This window comes from Equus caballus, unplaced genomic scaffold, assembly GCF_041296265.1.
Source record: "Equus caballus isolate H_3958 breed thoroughbred unplaced genomic scaffold, TB-T2T haplotype2-0000491, whole genome shotgun sequence".
Taxonomy (NCBI): Eukaryota; Metazoa; Chordata; class Mammalia; order Perissodactyla; family Equidae; genus Equus; species Equus caballus.
In genome coordinates, this window is record NW_027221895.1 from 1 (window position 1) to 16168 (window position 16168).

Genomic DNA, 16168 nt, shown 5'->3' on the forward strand with positions numbered 1-16168 from the left:
AGAATGAAGTCAGCAAAAGAATGCCTAAAAAATAAAAATGAACGACTCCAAGAGTTTAGAGAATTCTTGCACCCAGGAAAATGAATAGAACACTAAAAAAAGAAACATTCACAGAACAAGAATATCTCTTGGAAATTAAATATCTGGTAGCAGAAGCAAATAACCTGAACAGCAGGGTTGGGAAAGGAAATTAAACAAACTCTCCCAGAAAGTAGAACAAAAATGCAAAGATGAAAAAGACGTAAAAAATTAGAGGATGCCGTCAGGGATCTGGGACATCCAGCTGATAGCAGTGTCAGAAAAAGGAGGATAAGGACAGTGAGGAAGAAGTAACTGAAGAAATAATACATGGAATTATCCCGGCACCTTACAGCGTGAGCTTTCACAGGAAGGGCCGCAGAGTGCCCAGCACAGCACTGACAAGCACTTAGCTAAAGCACACCATCAGGAAATGTGGAAATACCAGGGATCGAAAGAGGAGAAAAGCTTCCAGAAGAAACAAACAGGCTAATTCCAAGGATTGGCAGAGTGCCACCCGCTTCTCAAGCAGCAATGGGCCTAGAGACCATGAAGAGATGTCATAAAATACTGAGGAAATGCGACTTCCACCTTGGAATTTTATACCTAAACAAACCAGCTGTCAAGGGTGCAACACATAGACATATTTGCATGCAAAGTATAGCAGACACACATCCCAACCTTCTTTCTTACTCGCAGAACCCTGTTTTGTTTGAAACAACAATGTGTACAGCTATTTCCTTTCCTATCTTCCCATGTGGGTAGCAGTGGCCCTGTGCCACAGTAAGGCCAAGAGAAAAATCTGCTACGAAGGTTTCTGGAAATGTTCTTATTCTCCCGATAAAATAGATTTCACTGACTCTGATTTTTGCCTCTTCTGCCCTATTACTGCCTGGAATACAGATATAATGCCAAGGGCCACAGCAGCCATCATGACACCAGGAGTCAGTAAGCATAAAGGCAAAAGTCAACATGTAAGTATGGCAGATACAAACAAAAGTAAGATCCTGGGTCCCTGCTATTATCAGATCCTGACTCACTACACCAGCTTCCACACTGCTTACTTCACAACTGCTTCTCACGTAAAGGCAAAGAAAAAAAGGAATGAAAATTGCTGTAGTCAGGTTTTCTATTATTTCCATTCGAAGTCATTCCAAACAAGTTATGAAAAATTTTATCTCCCACACACTTCACACCTCAGGTAGTTACTAGAAGATGTGCTCCACAAAATTAAGGAATAAACTAAGAAAAAGAGAATTATGATGCTCAGAAAACAGGTGATGCAACTCAGAAAGGACACAGAGGCATTCCTAGCACCTCGGAGAAAGGGCAGTCCAGAGAGGGCAGCCGTATGGCATGCCTGAAAGTCCCCATTTTATATTGGAGCAGGTGGATAAAGGGCTCCAGGAGAGAGACCGCCAAGGAAAACAGATAATGGGTAATTCCCTGTGTGTCTGATCACACTGAAAAGAGTTTAACAATTCTCCCAGAAAGTGCAGAGGTAAAGATTGGGACACAGGAAACAAAGCCAAACAGGAACAAAAACAAAAACAGAAAGCAATTATTAACTGTAGGAAAAACAACAAGTTGTAAGAGGGATGAAATAGAATTATAGGACACTGCAGCTCAACTGTGAACAGTACGTGCAAAGTGTTCAAGTGCAAACATGGAACTTTGTTTTTTAAATTGTGGCAATATTACTCTGGAAAGTTGGAAAGAAGAGAAGCCAGTGTGGCTGGAGGAGAATGAGCAAGGGGGAGAATGGTCAGAAAGCAGATCATAGAGGAGAACAGAGACTGGGTTATCCAGAGGTTTGGATCACCCTAAGAACCACAGAAAGCCACCGGGGAGTTTTAAACAAGAAACCGGCAGGAGTCAACTCATGATGGACAATGATGACGCTGGCTGTGGTGCTGGCAAGAATGCGCTGGGCAGGGCAAGAGAGAAAGCCAGCAGGCCAGTTAAGAGGATACGACAACAGGGGTAAGAGGCTTCTGCAGAAGAGAGGAAAAGGAAAAAAACGTGGCCAAGATGGGAGAAATGGGGGCAGGTGGGTAGATAGAACACATTTTGGAGGTTAGTGCCTTACAGAGGGAAAGGGGAGCCTCCCAGGGATGGCTTTCCAGGTGTTATGAGGCAGCTTGAGGAGGCAGAGGACGTTGTTACTGAGGTGCGAATTCTGGGGGAGGAACGGGTTCAGGAATGGAGGGTCTGGAATCCAGTGTTCTGTTTTGGACCTGTTAGGACTGAGATGCCACTGAAGGGCACCAGGCAGGCGAATGTTCTGGACTCAGGGTAACACACAGAGAGACAAACCCAGGAATATGCTCTGCCTTCAACAAGTAGCCTCCTCCCTTGTCTCTGGCCAACATGAAGAATCTCTCATGAAATGCTTGGATTCTGAAATAATCTCAGTGATACAATCTGGTGCACTGACTAGGAGCTGATACTGAGAATCCAAGTGAATCCCGGGATGTCACAAACTGTGACCCACTCAAAACGTTTAGGCCTAACTGGTTTTCTATTTCGACTCATATTTATCCTAAGGGAAAGCTCTCTCCACCAAAGCTGCAGTCGTAAAATAATAAAGTCCCCCTCTATGAAATAATTTCCCATTATTAGCTTGATTTAGTAAACATTGGCTCTAACAGATAATACCGTCCAGGGTCAGTGGACTTCTGTTTACACGGAGAGCTTGTGCCCGGTTGGAGATCCCTCAGGCACACTCTGAGATTCAGTTCCAGGTTTTGAAAAGGTCTCTCTGAAAACACTTTCAAAAGGACCAATTTGTAGAAAAGTCTTTCAAAACACTTTGGACTACCACTATTTCCATTTGCAGCTCATCGACTTCTTTGATGGCCAGCGGTATTCTTTCTTGGCCTTCTTACTGCTCCTTCATTACTTTGTGCAAGTCTTACTTAATCATTAATTCCCAAATGAGTCTTCACTGCCCTGCGGATTTTAATGAGAGCTGGGTTTTAGCCACATTACTGTACGTGTGGTGGGGGCGGAGGGCAGCAATGGCAATTGCAAAATAAAATGTACCATAAAGTGGTACAGTTCGCGACTGAGGCCTGTCGTTGAAAAATAAACGCCTGTTACATAGAATCACAGAAATTGAGAGTTGGAGGCCAAAGCAAGTCATTCGTAGGTAGACCGACAGCGCCTCTAGCGGCAGAAAGGCGATGGCGGCGGTGGCGGAGATCCAGAGAAGCTTCTGAACTTTTAAAAAGGCACCTGCTGGGTCAGTGCTCATTATGCAAAAAGAAAGGATCCACGGGTGCCCAATTTTAAGGAGATACAACTCGGGAAAATTTAGATCTATAAAATAGCTATAATAGCCACACTTTAGTTTAATTTCGAAATGAGCTGTCGCTTTACACAAGGCTGATTTGACTTTATAGGTGAGAAACTGATGGCGTGGAGGGAGGCGTGAAAAATCTGCTAAATTTGGCCGCCACAGACAACTAGGGAGCAATTCGGAATTTAAAAAAGAGAAAGAAAAACTAAAGAAGTCGACCAAAGTGTCTATTTTACAAATAGAGAGCGTGGAACACACCTGGCATACCTGCGGAGAAGGGGACTGCTCACCTGCGTGGCTACTGCGCGTCCCCCAGGTGTATCTCTGGGGGAGACAGGGGTGGAAAGGAAACTTCCAGAGGGCCGACCCAGAGCCTGGGGGGCGGGGCGTTCACTCAGGGACAGGGTCAGTAAGATGACCCGAGGAGCATCAGCCAGGGCAACACTATAACTGTCAAGACATAGACAGACACCCTAGCGAATGACCCCCAGGGGGAGGGTTGGGAGGCGATGGGGCAGCAGCCTCGAGGCTGTGCCATCCGGCTACCCGCAGGCAGCTTCTGGGCCCGACCCAAGCGCTCCTTCTCCCGCCGGGAATTGGCATCTGGTGGGGGGCTGTCCCCTCCGCCAGGAGCCTCAGGACCCCCAGCTGCGCCCCAGTGCGCCCCCTCGCGGGGCAGCCCCGCCACTTGGCGTCGCCCCAGTGCTGCGAGTGGTGCCCCTCGGGGCGAGGTCCCCAGCAGCGGCCGATCCCGGGCGGCGGGCGGGAGAGGAGAGCTGGGCGCCGGCGGGGAGCCGCCTGGGCTCGGCGACTTACCTCGGGCGGCGCGCTCGCTGCCCTCGTCCCTGGCCTTCAGTGCCGCAGCTTGCGGGCGGGGAGCGGGCGTGGGACCGAGGGATTCCCTGCTGCAGGGAGTCAACTCCAACCGCTCCGCAGCCCCGCCGCCGGTGAGCTCGTCTACGCCGTCATTTTTTCAAAGCTTTCCCCCGTGTGCGCGCGCGCTGTGCTGGCAGGAGCCAGCCTGAGCCTTAGGCCGGGAGGAGGAAGATCCCTGGTGAGAGAAGGAGGTCAGTGGTCTGGATCCCCGGCCAACAGTCACCGGCCTCATTACCAGGGACAAACGATCGTCTCCCCCGCACCCAGCTGCCGGCGACGTCCCGCGGGCTCTAGAGAGGGCACATGGTCGCGCCCGGGGCGGCTGGGGGCGGGGCTCCCTGGGTCGGCGCGCCCAGCGTCGCAGACGTGGCTTGGTAGCGGCGCGGGCGCCCGGAGCGCTCGCATCCCACCCCGGAGGATGCGGCCGCGGGGGCGGGCGCCGGCTGCCAGCGGCACGGTCCGCGGCCCGGCCCAGCTTCCCAGTCGGAGGCGGGGAGCGGTGGCTCGCGGATCCCTACCCCACTCCCGGCGAACCTGCAGGAGGCGGGTGGCGGGTCTGAGAAGCGGTCCACCGCCCACGTCTCAAAACCGACCCCGACGGCGGCGGCCTGAGGAATCAGCCTGGACTCAGGGGCGGGCGGCTCCGGGCGTTCGGTTCTGACGCAGTGCTTCAGGTTTCCGGGGGCGGGTTGACTCCCGTTTCCTTCCCATGGCCTGGACCCAGGAAAGAGCGCATGGCGATGTTTCCCAAACTTGCCTGATCCAGAGAAGCATCTGGGTTTGTGTGTGAGCAATACAGATTCCCGGGCGCCCTCCCACGCCCTTGGAATGGGACTCTCCAGGCCGGGGACCCAGGGGACCGCTGGGGGTGGGGGTGGGCAGCATGCCGCGCGTGGAGGGCCCTGCCCTCAATCCTGGCTCCTGGCGTCCCCGCCTCCTCCACTGCAGCCTCCCTGAGCTGTGAAGTCAGGACTCCAGTGCCCTCTGGGGACCATCCGGAGCTCAGCGAGGGGGTTACGCAGACTCAAGGGGCTGGCTGGCTGTATCAAGGGGGGCTGCGACCCACCTTGGGGGGCTATGGCGATCCCCAACCTTGGCGACTTATTAGAAGGAAGCGCGTTGAGATAAAACCAACCCACCCAGATTAATTAACTCGGAATCCCTGCAAATGGGCAGAGCCTGAGTCAAAGCCCCAGGTGCTTCCACTGTGCAGGCAGGCCAGAGGACCAAGCGCCCCGCCGCAGCCTGTCCTGTGCCCTCCCACCCAATCTCAGGGGCCAAGAGCCCGCAGTTGAGGAAACCCCCTCCCTCACCATTCCTTCCTACTGGAAAGTGGCTGTTGCTCCATCTGCCTCCTGCCCCCACGTGTCTGCAGTGCCCAGGAACCCTCAACCCTCTCAATAAGGCGCAGGCCTTCTTCACAAACCAAAAGCGGGACCCACTGGCCCAGAGGCCCCCGTCAGTGCCAGGGCATCTCAACACTCCTGGAAGCAAGGCTAGGGTCCAGCCCCAGCTTCAGTCCAGCCCTGCCACATACCCGCTCTGCACAGCCTTTCCTTGTTCATTCGTTTGCTCCATCAGCAATTAGCAACGCTGTGTTAGGGGCTTGAGAAACCCGACTAATGAGAACCCCCGCTTGCCTCAGAGACTTTTCTGTCTGGTAGGACAGACTGACAAATCAGGACTATCAAACGAACCGTGTGAGCTGGCTACTTAAACTTTTTAATAAGCATTCAATTGTTTGTTAACTGCTACATCAATTATTATGTACTTCAAATAATCGTAGGATTGTGCTAAAGTGCTTCCCATGCATTATTTCATTTTAAAATCCTGACTATCCGAATGAGAACCTGCAGCACAGAGAGGTTAAGTAGCTTTCCCATAGTCACACAGCTAGGAGGTACGTCAGAGCCCCCACCAGAGCTGTCTGCAGACACAGCCTGTGTGTTTCTGACTGCCAGACTTCGGGGACACATCTGTTAGGGGAAAGTAAGAGGCAAACCTTCCAGGGGGCTGTGAGCATGGAAGGCTGATGTGACGCCTGAGCTATGGTGAGAATTCCCGCCCTGGCGTTTGCAGTGGCGATTCTCCCTAGGAAGGGTGGCCTGAGAAGGACAGTTTCACTGGGACTGGGGCGGTTCTGATCCCTGTGTTCCAGAGAACTTTCAGAAACGCTGCTCCTGAAACTTAAACACTGTTTCCTTTGAAGTCAAGGGGACGGACCAGCTTGGGGACAGTCCAGCTCCGGCCCCTTGAATCCTCCTGACTGGTCACGTTGTCCGCTCGTAATGGACCTGATAGGTGCTGGGCGTTACACACTTTCCCTCCTAAAGACCCACTTCTTTTCCATCTTTAATATCCAGCTGCTAGCCTTGACTGTAGGAGTCCAATTTTCTTTTTTTAAACCTGGAAGTTGCAGAGCTCTTTCCAAGGGGCTAAATGTGCCCCAGCACTGACCTTGGTTTGTTCCTGATGGAATGAAACAGAAGAGCCAGTGCAAGGGGAAGAGGACAGGAAGGGAAATCCACCCGCAAGCCCTGGTTCCTCAGCCTTCTAGTCCCCGTCTCCGTGCAGCAGGGAGCCCGGGCTGGCGCTATGTCCATGAGGACTCCACGCTCCTCAGTAACAGCCAGCGGGGCCGAGAGCAGACCTCCCCTGGGGCAGATGGTGGGCCCCTGCGTGGGAACCACCTCCTCGCTCACAGTAAGTGAGAGCCGGCATGGCATTCGGCCCTGGACTGGTAGGTGACGGTATGGGTCGGAGGCCAGGATCTGCTCCCTGAAATCTCAGATAGGTGGCTCCTTGTCCCTTCCTCTCCAGAACTGCCCTGTGCCTGTGTGCTATTTTGTTCAACAGCCTGGGCATTCACCACGAACAGGGCACTGATCTCTTACCCAAGCTCACATTTGGCTCCATCTGCTCTGAGTACCAGCAGGTGGAAAATGGAGGCCGATTTTCCTAAGCCAGGATTTTACAGGCAGCCGATGCTGATCTCTGTGTAAGTGAAGGGCCGGCCTCCTTGTAGCTCCACCTGTTGATGGAGCTTCAGACATGGGCTCCCAGAACAGCTTTGACCTCTCCAAGCACAGCTCCCAAGGCTTGCTGCAAAAGGAAATGGACAACCCCCCATGATTACCATTTTGGAAATCGTGTCAATTCCATCTCTTGGGGAGATTGAAGCTCCTGATCCTCGCACCCGCTTCTTTTCCCAGATCTTCTCCCTTCAAGAATCCATGCCTTCACCTCCTCAGAAACCTGCTCCTGAGAGCCTCCTCTGGGCCGATTAACCCCTCTTGGCTCTGACACCTCCGTTACCACACAGCACAGACTCGGTACTTATGTGGCCCATCCAGATGCCAAAGTAAACATGTTCCTGGGGGGATCAGGAACTCATGGATGCTCTCGGTCAGGAGGGACACGGGAGGTCGCTTAGGCTAAATCCTCCCCATCTCTACTTATCTGTGTCACCTGCCGATTGACCATCCCACTTCCCCTTATATACATACCGTGATGGGGAACTCATTACCTCCCAAGAGAGCCCATCTTTGAAGTACCCCAAGTGACTGAAAACCCCAGGGAGGAGCGGAGAGCCAGCGTGGCCAGAACAGCAGCTTCTGAGACAGCCCTCCTGGCTGCACACGCCCGTGCTTTCCCGGGGTTCCCTGGGGCAGGCTGAATGAAAAGGCAGCGCTCGGAGAAAGGCAGACAGGAACTCACGACAATGGCCAAACACTTGAAGACTGTGTTTCATTCCACAAGGAAAGCTTCACCTCCGTGCCTCTTAGTGTGGGCTGGGCTCAGTGGCTTGTTCTAATGAAGGAAAAGTGGCCACAGTGGCAGTGCATGAGTCTGAGACGAGATCAGGACAGGCCTAAGGGACTCGGGTCACTGTCTCTGGGGACACCAGCAGCCCTGTGGTGAGGACACTCAAGCAGCCCCGTGGGGAAGAACTGAGGGAGAAGCCGAGGTCTCTTGCCAAGGAGCCCCGAGAGTGCATCAGCTCGGAAGTGGACCTCCCAGCCACAGTCAAGCTTTCAGATGGTGGCAGCCAGGGCAGTGTCTGACGGAGGCCGACGGTCTGGCTAAGCCGCTCCCGCATTCCCCACCCACGGAACCTGCAGGACATCATGAATGTGGCTTTGAGCCACTAATATGGGGAAGTGACTTGTTAAGCAGCAATAGATAACTAATACACATTTGATAAAACAGATGTTCCTTTTCTGTATTTTCTTGTAGCTTCCAAGGATTCCTGAAGAATTTCAATACCGAGGGCACCTCCCTCTTATCTTTGAGCTTTGAATATGAGTGATAGATTGTGTGGCCATAGGTGGCAGTTTTGTTCTAGCGTGATTATCAACAGCACCCCTCCTTCACTATCACAAGTGTCCTGGTTACTAACAAACTGCACTGTTATCCTGTCTGTGGGTAAATACGTCTCCTACGTGGTGTTTTGGGGGCGGGGGGAGGCAGGCCCTCAGGCTTGGTTCTGTGTCTTGACTCGGTTCCTTCCGTGAGCAATGGGTGGCTGAGGGACTGAACTCCCAGTGGTGGACAGTACACGTGAGCCCAGTAGCAGCCATAGCCAGCAGAGCAGAGCTGCCCGGGAGCTGGAGCCTCCCAGGGTTCTCTGAGTATCTTCACTGTGCCGGGAACCACACACACCGATCAGACCAAACTGCCACTTGCGGAAGGTGTAAGACACTTCCTACCAGCTGCCAAAGAACCTGCAGGCGCCTGCTGTTGGCTGTATCTCGAACACAGCAAAGAGAAAACGGGATTAAAGTCAGGCTTGTTCTTGGATCGGGAGCCCCACCAGGGGAAGCACAGATGCTCCCATGGTCCAGGCTGGCCACACCCTTGTCAGGTTTCTGCTCTGAAGAGATGCCAGGCTCCAGGCGCCAGGAGAGCTGGGATTGGTGGGTCTCTGGAGACAAGCCAGGGCCTCATATCTAGTCTCCAGCAGGCTGCCCCCAGGGAGAGGGGACAACCGTATTTGACATTTCCTCCAGGGCAGGCCCTTCCAAGAGGTACAGACATTTGGGAAACTCCTTCTTTACCTGATCTCTCTCGTGGCAAGTTAGGCCATTTGCCTGTTATTCTGTACTCTTGAAATTGGGAAATAACTGGACCCCGGCCCCTCTTCATGAATGTGAACGCCGTTCCCATTTCCTCTTTGCTGTTTTAGGCAAATCAGCCCCGGTTTCGTTAACTTGCCTCGTGGGTCCTCTTCTCACTCCCTGGATCATGTTTTGCTCTCCTTTGGCTCCACTCCAGTCCCTTGATTTCTCTTAGACTGTGGAGGCCCAGTGTGGCCGTGCAGCTCCGAGAAGGGTCTGCAGGAGGCCGTGGGAAGCAGCGGCTGGTTTGTTGCGTCTGTTTGTTGGTGGTGGGTCTCTGTGCGGTGGAGACTTGGAACTCCTCTTCAGAGGCTGGACTGGCTTCCCCTGTGGGGGTAAAGGAGCAGTTCCCAGTGGGTCTGCAGAGGCCGACTCCTCTGACATGGGTGTGTTGGGCCCCCAAGCCTCGCTACACAGCCTTGCTTGTGGCGTGCTCGGCCTTACTCCTTCACGGGAGTTATTCCAGCCCGCTTCCTGGGTCTCAGTGTTCTGTGCTGCTCTGATGAGCACTTTCACACAGAGCCCCTTTCTCCCGTTAACTCCTCGATGGACTTGGGCAGAAAAGCCAACTCAAGTTCCCAGGGCCTGGGGGTCCTTTGTTCTTCCTCCTGCACTGAGCTCTGGTCTAGGATCTGATGTAGCTTTAAATTTGTAGCAATTACCAAGCATCTGACACTTTTTCTCACCACCGCATCCTGACCAGCAGCATCCCAATGCCATAAGCCTCCAAATCCTCTCAGTGGGAACGTCCCCCACTGCCTCCCTGGCATAGACCCTGCCAGCATTCCTTTCCCTACTCTCAACAGTACTCATCACAGGCCCTCTTCCCATGACCCACCGGTCCTGTGACAGGGCATAGCTTTGAGCCTGCCTACAATAATCCTCACAGACAGCCTCCATCCTGCCTCGGATCTCTCTGCCCCAGGCCTCCAGGATCTCATCAGCTCCCACCGAATCCTGTTCATTACTCTTCTTTAAGGAACAAATGGAGGCTCTGAAAAGTGACCCGCCCATGAATGCATTACTTGATAGCAGGACAGCTGGGGTTGGAAGCTGGGTCTGTCTGGTTCCAAGGATCTCCGTTCCATTCCCCCCTGCTGATGCTGGCCCCAAACCCAAGTCACACCTGCCCCTTCCTTTCTCTCTCTCTCAACCAGGCCCTTCTGATTGGGTGTCACGTCCTGTCCATTCCACCTCAGAAATCCCTCCTGAGTCTGCACCCCTCAGCCCTGCCCCCCAATCCCAGGGCTGGGAATCCTGGGGCCTCCTCTTGGTGATAGTCACAGGCTCCTGAAGCTTGTTTTTCTGTCAGTCCAGCTACTGCTACTGCAAGAGCACTTTTAAAATGAAAATCTGACAAAGCCTCACTGAATCCCTGTTGTCTCCACTGACATATTGAATGTCCTTCAGAGACATATGAGGTATGTGGGACCTGACCACAGCCAGCGTTCAAGCTGTGTCTCTCTCCCACCCCGATACACAGCCCCTCCTTTAGCCATCTGGGACAACTCGACATGCAAAAGTGTTGAACATTCCTGGTTTTCCACAGGCTTCTCCCGATGTCAGAATTCCCTCTACTTCTTTCCACCAGCTGATCCACCCTTCAGGGCCCAGAGTGGGGCCATTTCCTCTGTGTTGTCTTTTCTATGACTCCAGGCAAATTGGAGACTTCCTTCTTTTGCTTGCACACTTCTGTGTATCCACTGCTAGTGTCAGGCTCCACACTCTGCACTCTAATTATTGTTGTGTGAGCCTGTCTGCCTCGCTAGACAGGGAGTCCCTGGTGGCAAGGCCCCTTGACTTGCTCACGGTTATGTCTGCCGACCCATGCCTGGCCCAGAGCCTGGCAAAGAGAAGGGACAGCAATTTCTGGCTGAGCGTGTTCCCACTTGGGTCTCTAAGACTTCTCCTCTCTGTTCAGCTTTCCATTCCAGGCTCAAGAACAGTGATTCCGTGCGTGTGTGTTTGTGCTGAGGTGGAAGAGGATACGTAGACAATACTTCATTCCTCTCCCTGACCATTCTCCCAATAACCTCCATAATTGTTCCAACTAAGGCCTATCACCATTGCAAATGAAGTTAGAACTGGTTTCCACAGAGCTAGCAATCTGTACTAGGACATGTTTTATTTTCAATCTTTGACTTTTAACTAAGTCTGTTACATCTGATACTATTTTTAACTTGAATGGAATAAAATAAAACTCTTTTAAAACTCTGAACAATCTCTAACTGTGTTTTGTTCTGGGAATCAGACAATGGATGAGCATTGTGGTGACTGGGAGATATTACCAACAATGGGAAAAATAAGTAAGCATGAGTGAGAATCATCTGAAACCAGAAGTGTGGGCTGGTACTTACTCAGAAAGTCACATGGAAGGGACTGGGTCACAAAATCAAATTTGAAGGTTTTTTAAAAATTATCATCTCATGTACTAGAGAACCCCTTGCACCTGGTAGAGTGCCAAGTAATGTGACAAAATCTAATCATGGGAAATCAAAACCCTGTCCCCTCAGGAAAATGCTGTCTCTCTTGGGGGCAGGATGCAGACAGTCTTCTGTGCCGTGTGGACAAATGACCCACCGTGGTGAGCAAGCAATGAGGCAGCAAAGAGGAGACTGTTGAAGTCGGGTGGAAGCCGTGCCTGCAGCCCGAGCCGCTAAGGCACACTTCCAGCAGCCCAGGGAGCTGCAGCCTCGCTCTGGCTGGGCTGACGTGGAATTGGATTCCATGTCCCATGGCACTGCGTTGGAACACCAGCAGCAGTACCCAAAAGTGTGGTTTTGCTGTTCAAAACCAGCCACTGCTTCACCTGCCCGTGGAAGGAAGAACGTGCCCTGCGTCTTCATCCCTGAGCAGCATGTTGTCCCCAACCCCATGTTGAGCTTCCTAATGACCATCAGGCTTACATCTGCCAGTGTGGGCCCAATGGTGACCAGCAACACGATCTCCATCCTAGAGGTGACCATCCTGGGGAGAGAAGATGCATGCAGTCAGCGCTGAGACAATAGAGCATCTGTGTCACCCCCCAAATTGGTCCCTTAGTCCTTAAGAGAACAGACGCCAGCAGTCTCAGCACAAATTCTTTTACAGCTGAACCCCGCTTCCTTCTGGTGCTTATACTTATGGCAATTGACCTATTTCACGCTTCTTTCACCGACTTACGTTTGAGTTCTATTTTGGGAAGTGACACAAAAATCTCTTGTATCCTTGCAAAAGAGGAAGAGGAAGAAACACACACAGGCACACACATACACGCTCCCCAGAATTCTAGGCTGTAGTAATAGTCTACAAAGGAGCATTTGTTTTCTGTCACCAAAAAACCTTGTCAGAAAGCACTTAAAAAGTGTCAACAGTCCTTTCAGAAATAAAACATATATATGTTAACTTATTAGATGCTTATCTGGTAAGATGTCTGCGGAGTAATGTCAATACCTGTTGGTGGAAAGTCCCATCTCAGAAACAGGGCCAGACAGTGATGGATGAGTCCCTGCAGGTTCAGATGCCAAGGGCCCTCAGAAAGCCCCCCACTGTGGTGGTGTTGGTGCCCTCCACGGATGCCCACTCCCAGGGCACCCTGTGCACAGCAGAGGGGAGCCCTGCCTGGGGCCGTTGTGCTACCCTCTCACCTTCTGGCACTGTGTCAGACCATGCTTCATGGCTAGCCACAGGGTTTCCTCTACGTAGTGTCACTTTAATCAGAGGTTGGATATCAGAGTACTGACCTGACAATGAGCCACTGGAATAAAAACTACATACCTGAGTATACAAGACAATTACATTCCGGGTGGCAGATGACCAGACACCCAGTTCCCAAGTGCTATCTTAGGCCTGACAGCACTGACACTATGACAATGGCAGTGCCCATTTGTTGAGTATATATTACAGTCCAAACACCTCACATATATTGTTTATAAACTTCCCTATTCCCTGTGAGGGATATTTTAGCTTACCATTTTAAAAACGAAAAACTACGCCTCAGTGATATTAAATAAATTACTCAAGACACCCCAACTACTAAGTAGCAAACCCAAACTAGGACTCGCACCCAGGTCTGCCTAATTCCAGAGACTGCATTTTCTTCCCCTAAACCAAATTGCCTCTTATAAAAGCAGATTCCACCCAGATTTGGACTTAAATCCTGTGATCATCCCACTGCCAGTAAAGCATTTGGTTTCTTTCCCTTATCGCCTATAAGATGAGAGCACTCTTTAACCTTGGTAGATTTTTAAGGCAATTAAAAATGGAAAGACATTAAAAATGATATGGCATCCTGGATCAGATCCTGGAAACAGGGCATTAGTGGAAAAACTAGTGAACTCCGAATGGAGTCTGGCATTTAGTTAATAGTAATTTACCGATGTTAGTGTCCTGGCTTGGACACATGGACCGTGTGATTTTAGACGTTGACAATAGGGGAAACTGGGCGAAGGGTATGCGAGAACTCTCTGTGCTATCTCTGTCACTTTTCTGTAAATCTGAAGTGATTCCAAAATTTAAAAGTTTACCTTTTTAAAAAAGGGACACCTAAATAAATAAAAGGACAAAAATGGAAATGTGGTAATCCTCCTGTGGTTCCTGAGTCTCAAGATTTGCACAAGTAGATTTATCATAAGCTGAAGAGACAGGAGGACTAACAATTTCTACTTGTACATCAATGCATTGGGATTAATATACTTATTTAACAAATTTACTTAAAAACACTACCAAATGCATTGTTGTTTTTTGTCCTTGTTTATTTTATTAATCGACGAATGCCGAGTGGAACTACTATCCAATGTAAACATTTGTTTTCTAAATGAAAAGATAAGCCATAAATATTTTTAAATGATTCCATATAAGGGGAAGAAGGGATCGTGACAAGGAGGAAGGAAGAGGCTAGACTCCACTGAATATACTTTGTAGGTGTGATTTTGAAACCATGAATGTAGTCTTATACAAGTATAAAATGAAGTGAAATATTCAGGAAAGAAATCCCTAGAAGTCAAGAGCAAATTGAAATAAATAAACCTAGCCATCTACTGATTTGTGGCATGACCACAAAGACAGAAACTATTCCATGTGACTTTAAAATACTCATTTGACTGTACATCCTTAGTAAGACATACCCGAAGAACAGGAAGAACATACAAAAGAAAGAACAACTTAAAGGGTATTCACAATCGTGTTATTGACTCTATGGTTAGGGTTGTTCTTCTGAGACTTAAGATTGATGGGATCAAGTGAAATAGCTCCTGAATTTTAACCAGAAGCAGTCTGATCAACTCATTATACGTTGTATTTTAAAAAACGCTTTCCAGCTTTATGCACTAAAATGTCTGGAAACAATGACACACCCATCACTAGTGAAAGCTTCTAGTGTCTAGATTGTGGACTCCAAGCACCATTTCTCATTAACTGCAACCAGGGCTCCTGGGAGAAATGGCTGCTTCCAGGTCTGGGACAAGCAATGTAGCAGGTGAGCATGAAAATCTTGTCGTATCCAAAGATAGGAAGCCATCAAAGATAACTCGAGTCTTGTCAAAAGGACCCAGGAGTTGACCTGACTAGGCTCCCATTAGTCAAAGATGGAGCAATTTGAGCATCAAAAGTAATAACAGTGACTTGAAAGACACCAAAATATTTGTACAGTCATGCATCACTTAACGACGGGATACGTTCTGAGAAATCCATCCTTAGCCAGTGTTGCCCTTGTGTGAACATCACTGAGTGTACTTACACTAACTTAGATGGGATAGCCTCCTTCACACCTAGGCTCTATGGTACTAATCTTTCAGGACCACCAACATATACATGGTCTGTCGTTGACCTAAACGTCATTATACCGGGCGTGACTGCATTCACGAATTCACTAGGATAGATTAAAAAAAAGGCAAACAGAAAACATCCCTTTGGTGGCTCAGGATGCCAGAGAACCAACACAATCTTTGGAAAATGGGTTAATGAAAAGAGAGATTCAAGCATTTATCCTGACTTCTGTAAGAACCCTACCTTAGGGTATTCAAACAGTTGACGAGAGAAAGTCCCTTATAGAAATGGGCCAGGTAATGAATGAAAAAGGATCCATGGAGTGAGGGCATAACCATTTTGCACCCCCTAATGAAACAACAGATCTAGGAATGGTCATTGGTGGCTACAAAGATCTCAAAGAGAGATGGCCAGACATGGTGCCTCCTGATGAAAGTCTACAAATTTGATGTCTGAATCTAGCTGAGTCAATTTTAACAAAATGCCTGAGGAGCAGAAAAACAGATTCAAAGTCTCCGTGGGGACACAGCTAGCTAACTCTGGACTGTAGGAAACTAGAGCAGTGCCACCCAACGTGCCTTCACAGACCAGCATCAGCGTGATTCGGGAGCTTGTTAGAAATGCACATTCTCAGGCCTTAGGTTATTGTTAATTTTTTAAGGTATGGCGGTGCTTTGGTGGTTCTATTTTACAAAGTCCTTTCTTTTAGTAATGTGTATTTAAATATTTGTGCATGAAATGATATCCTATTTGAGATTTGTCTCTACTAATTTTGGGGTGGGAAGTGGGAAAAGAGGTGGGGTTATAACAGAAACAAGATGAGCCATGACTTCATAATGATGGAGGCCGGGTGCTGGCTACATGGCAATTCTTTCTACTCCTCTGTTTTTAATACTCAGCCTTTCCATAATAAGATGGATTTTAAAAGAGTCTAATTCAGGCAAACAATGTAGCAAATATAACAAAATGTTAATTATTAAATGGGTTGATGGATGTATTAGGGTAGCTATTACCCTTTTCTCTCTACTTCTCCATGTGCTTGAAAAGGTTTCTACTTAAAACTAAAAAGACTTTCACTGGGAAAAACTGAAGTAGGTGCTCACGCTTCAAA

At 49.7% G+C, this 16168-nt stretch overlaps 1 protein-coding gene across 1 annotated transcript in view; it reads right to left on the reverse strand.

Moving 5' to 3' along the window:
- Positions 1-5896: 5896 nt before the first annotated feature.
- The window catches only part of LOC138922144 (ral guanine nucleotide dissociation stimulator-like), a 37730-nt gene continuing 27458 nt past the window's right edge, over positions 5897-16168 (reverse strand). Inside the window, exons 15-17 of the mRNA XM_070258976.1 lie at positions 12219-12279; positions 7913-9639; positions 5897-7297 (exon numbers count right to left, since the gene is read on the reverse strand). Of these exons, the coding sequence (XP_070115077.1) occupies positions 9484-9639; positions 12219-12279 (217 nt within the window). The 3' untranslated portion in view covers positions 5897-7297; positions 7913-9483. The remainder of the gene's footprint in view (positions 7298-7912; positions 9640-12218; positions 12280-16168) is intronic.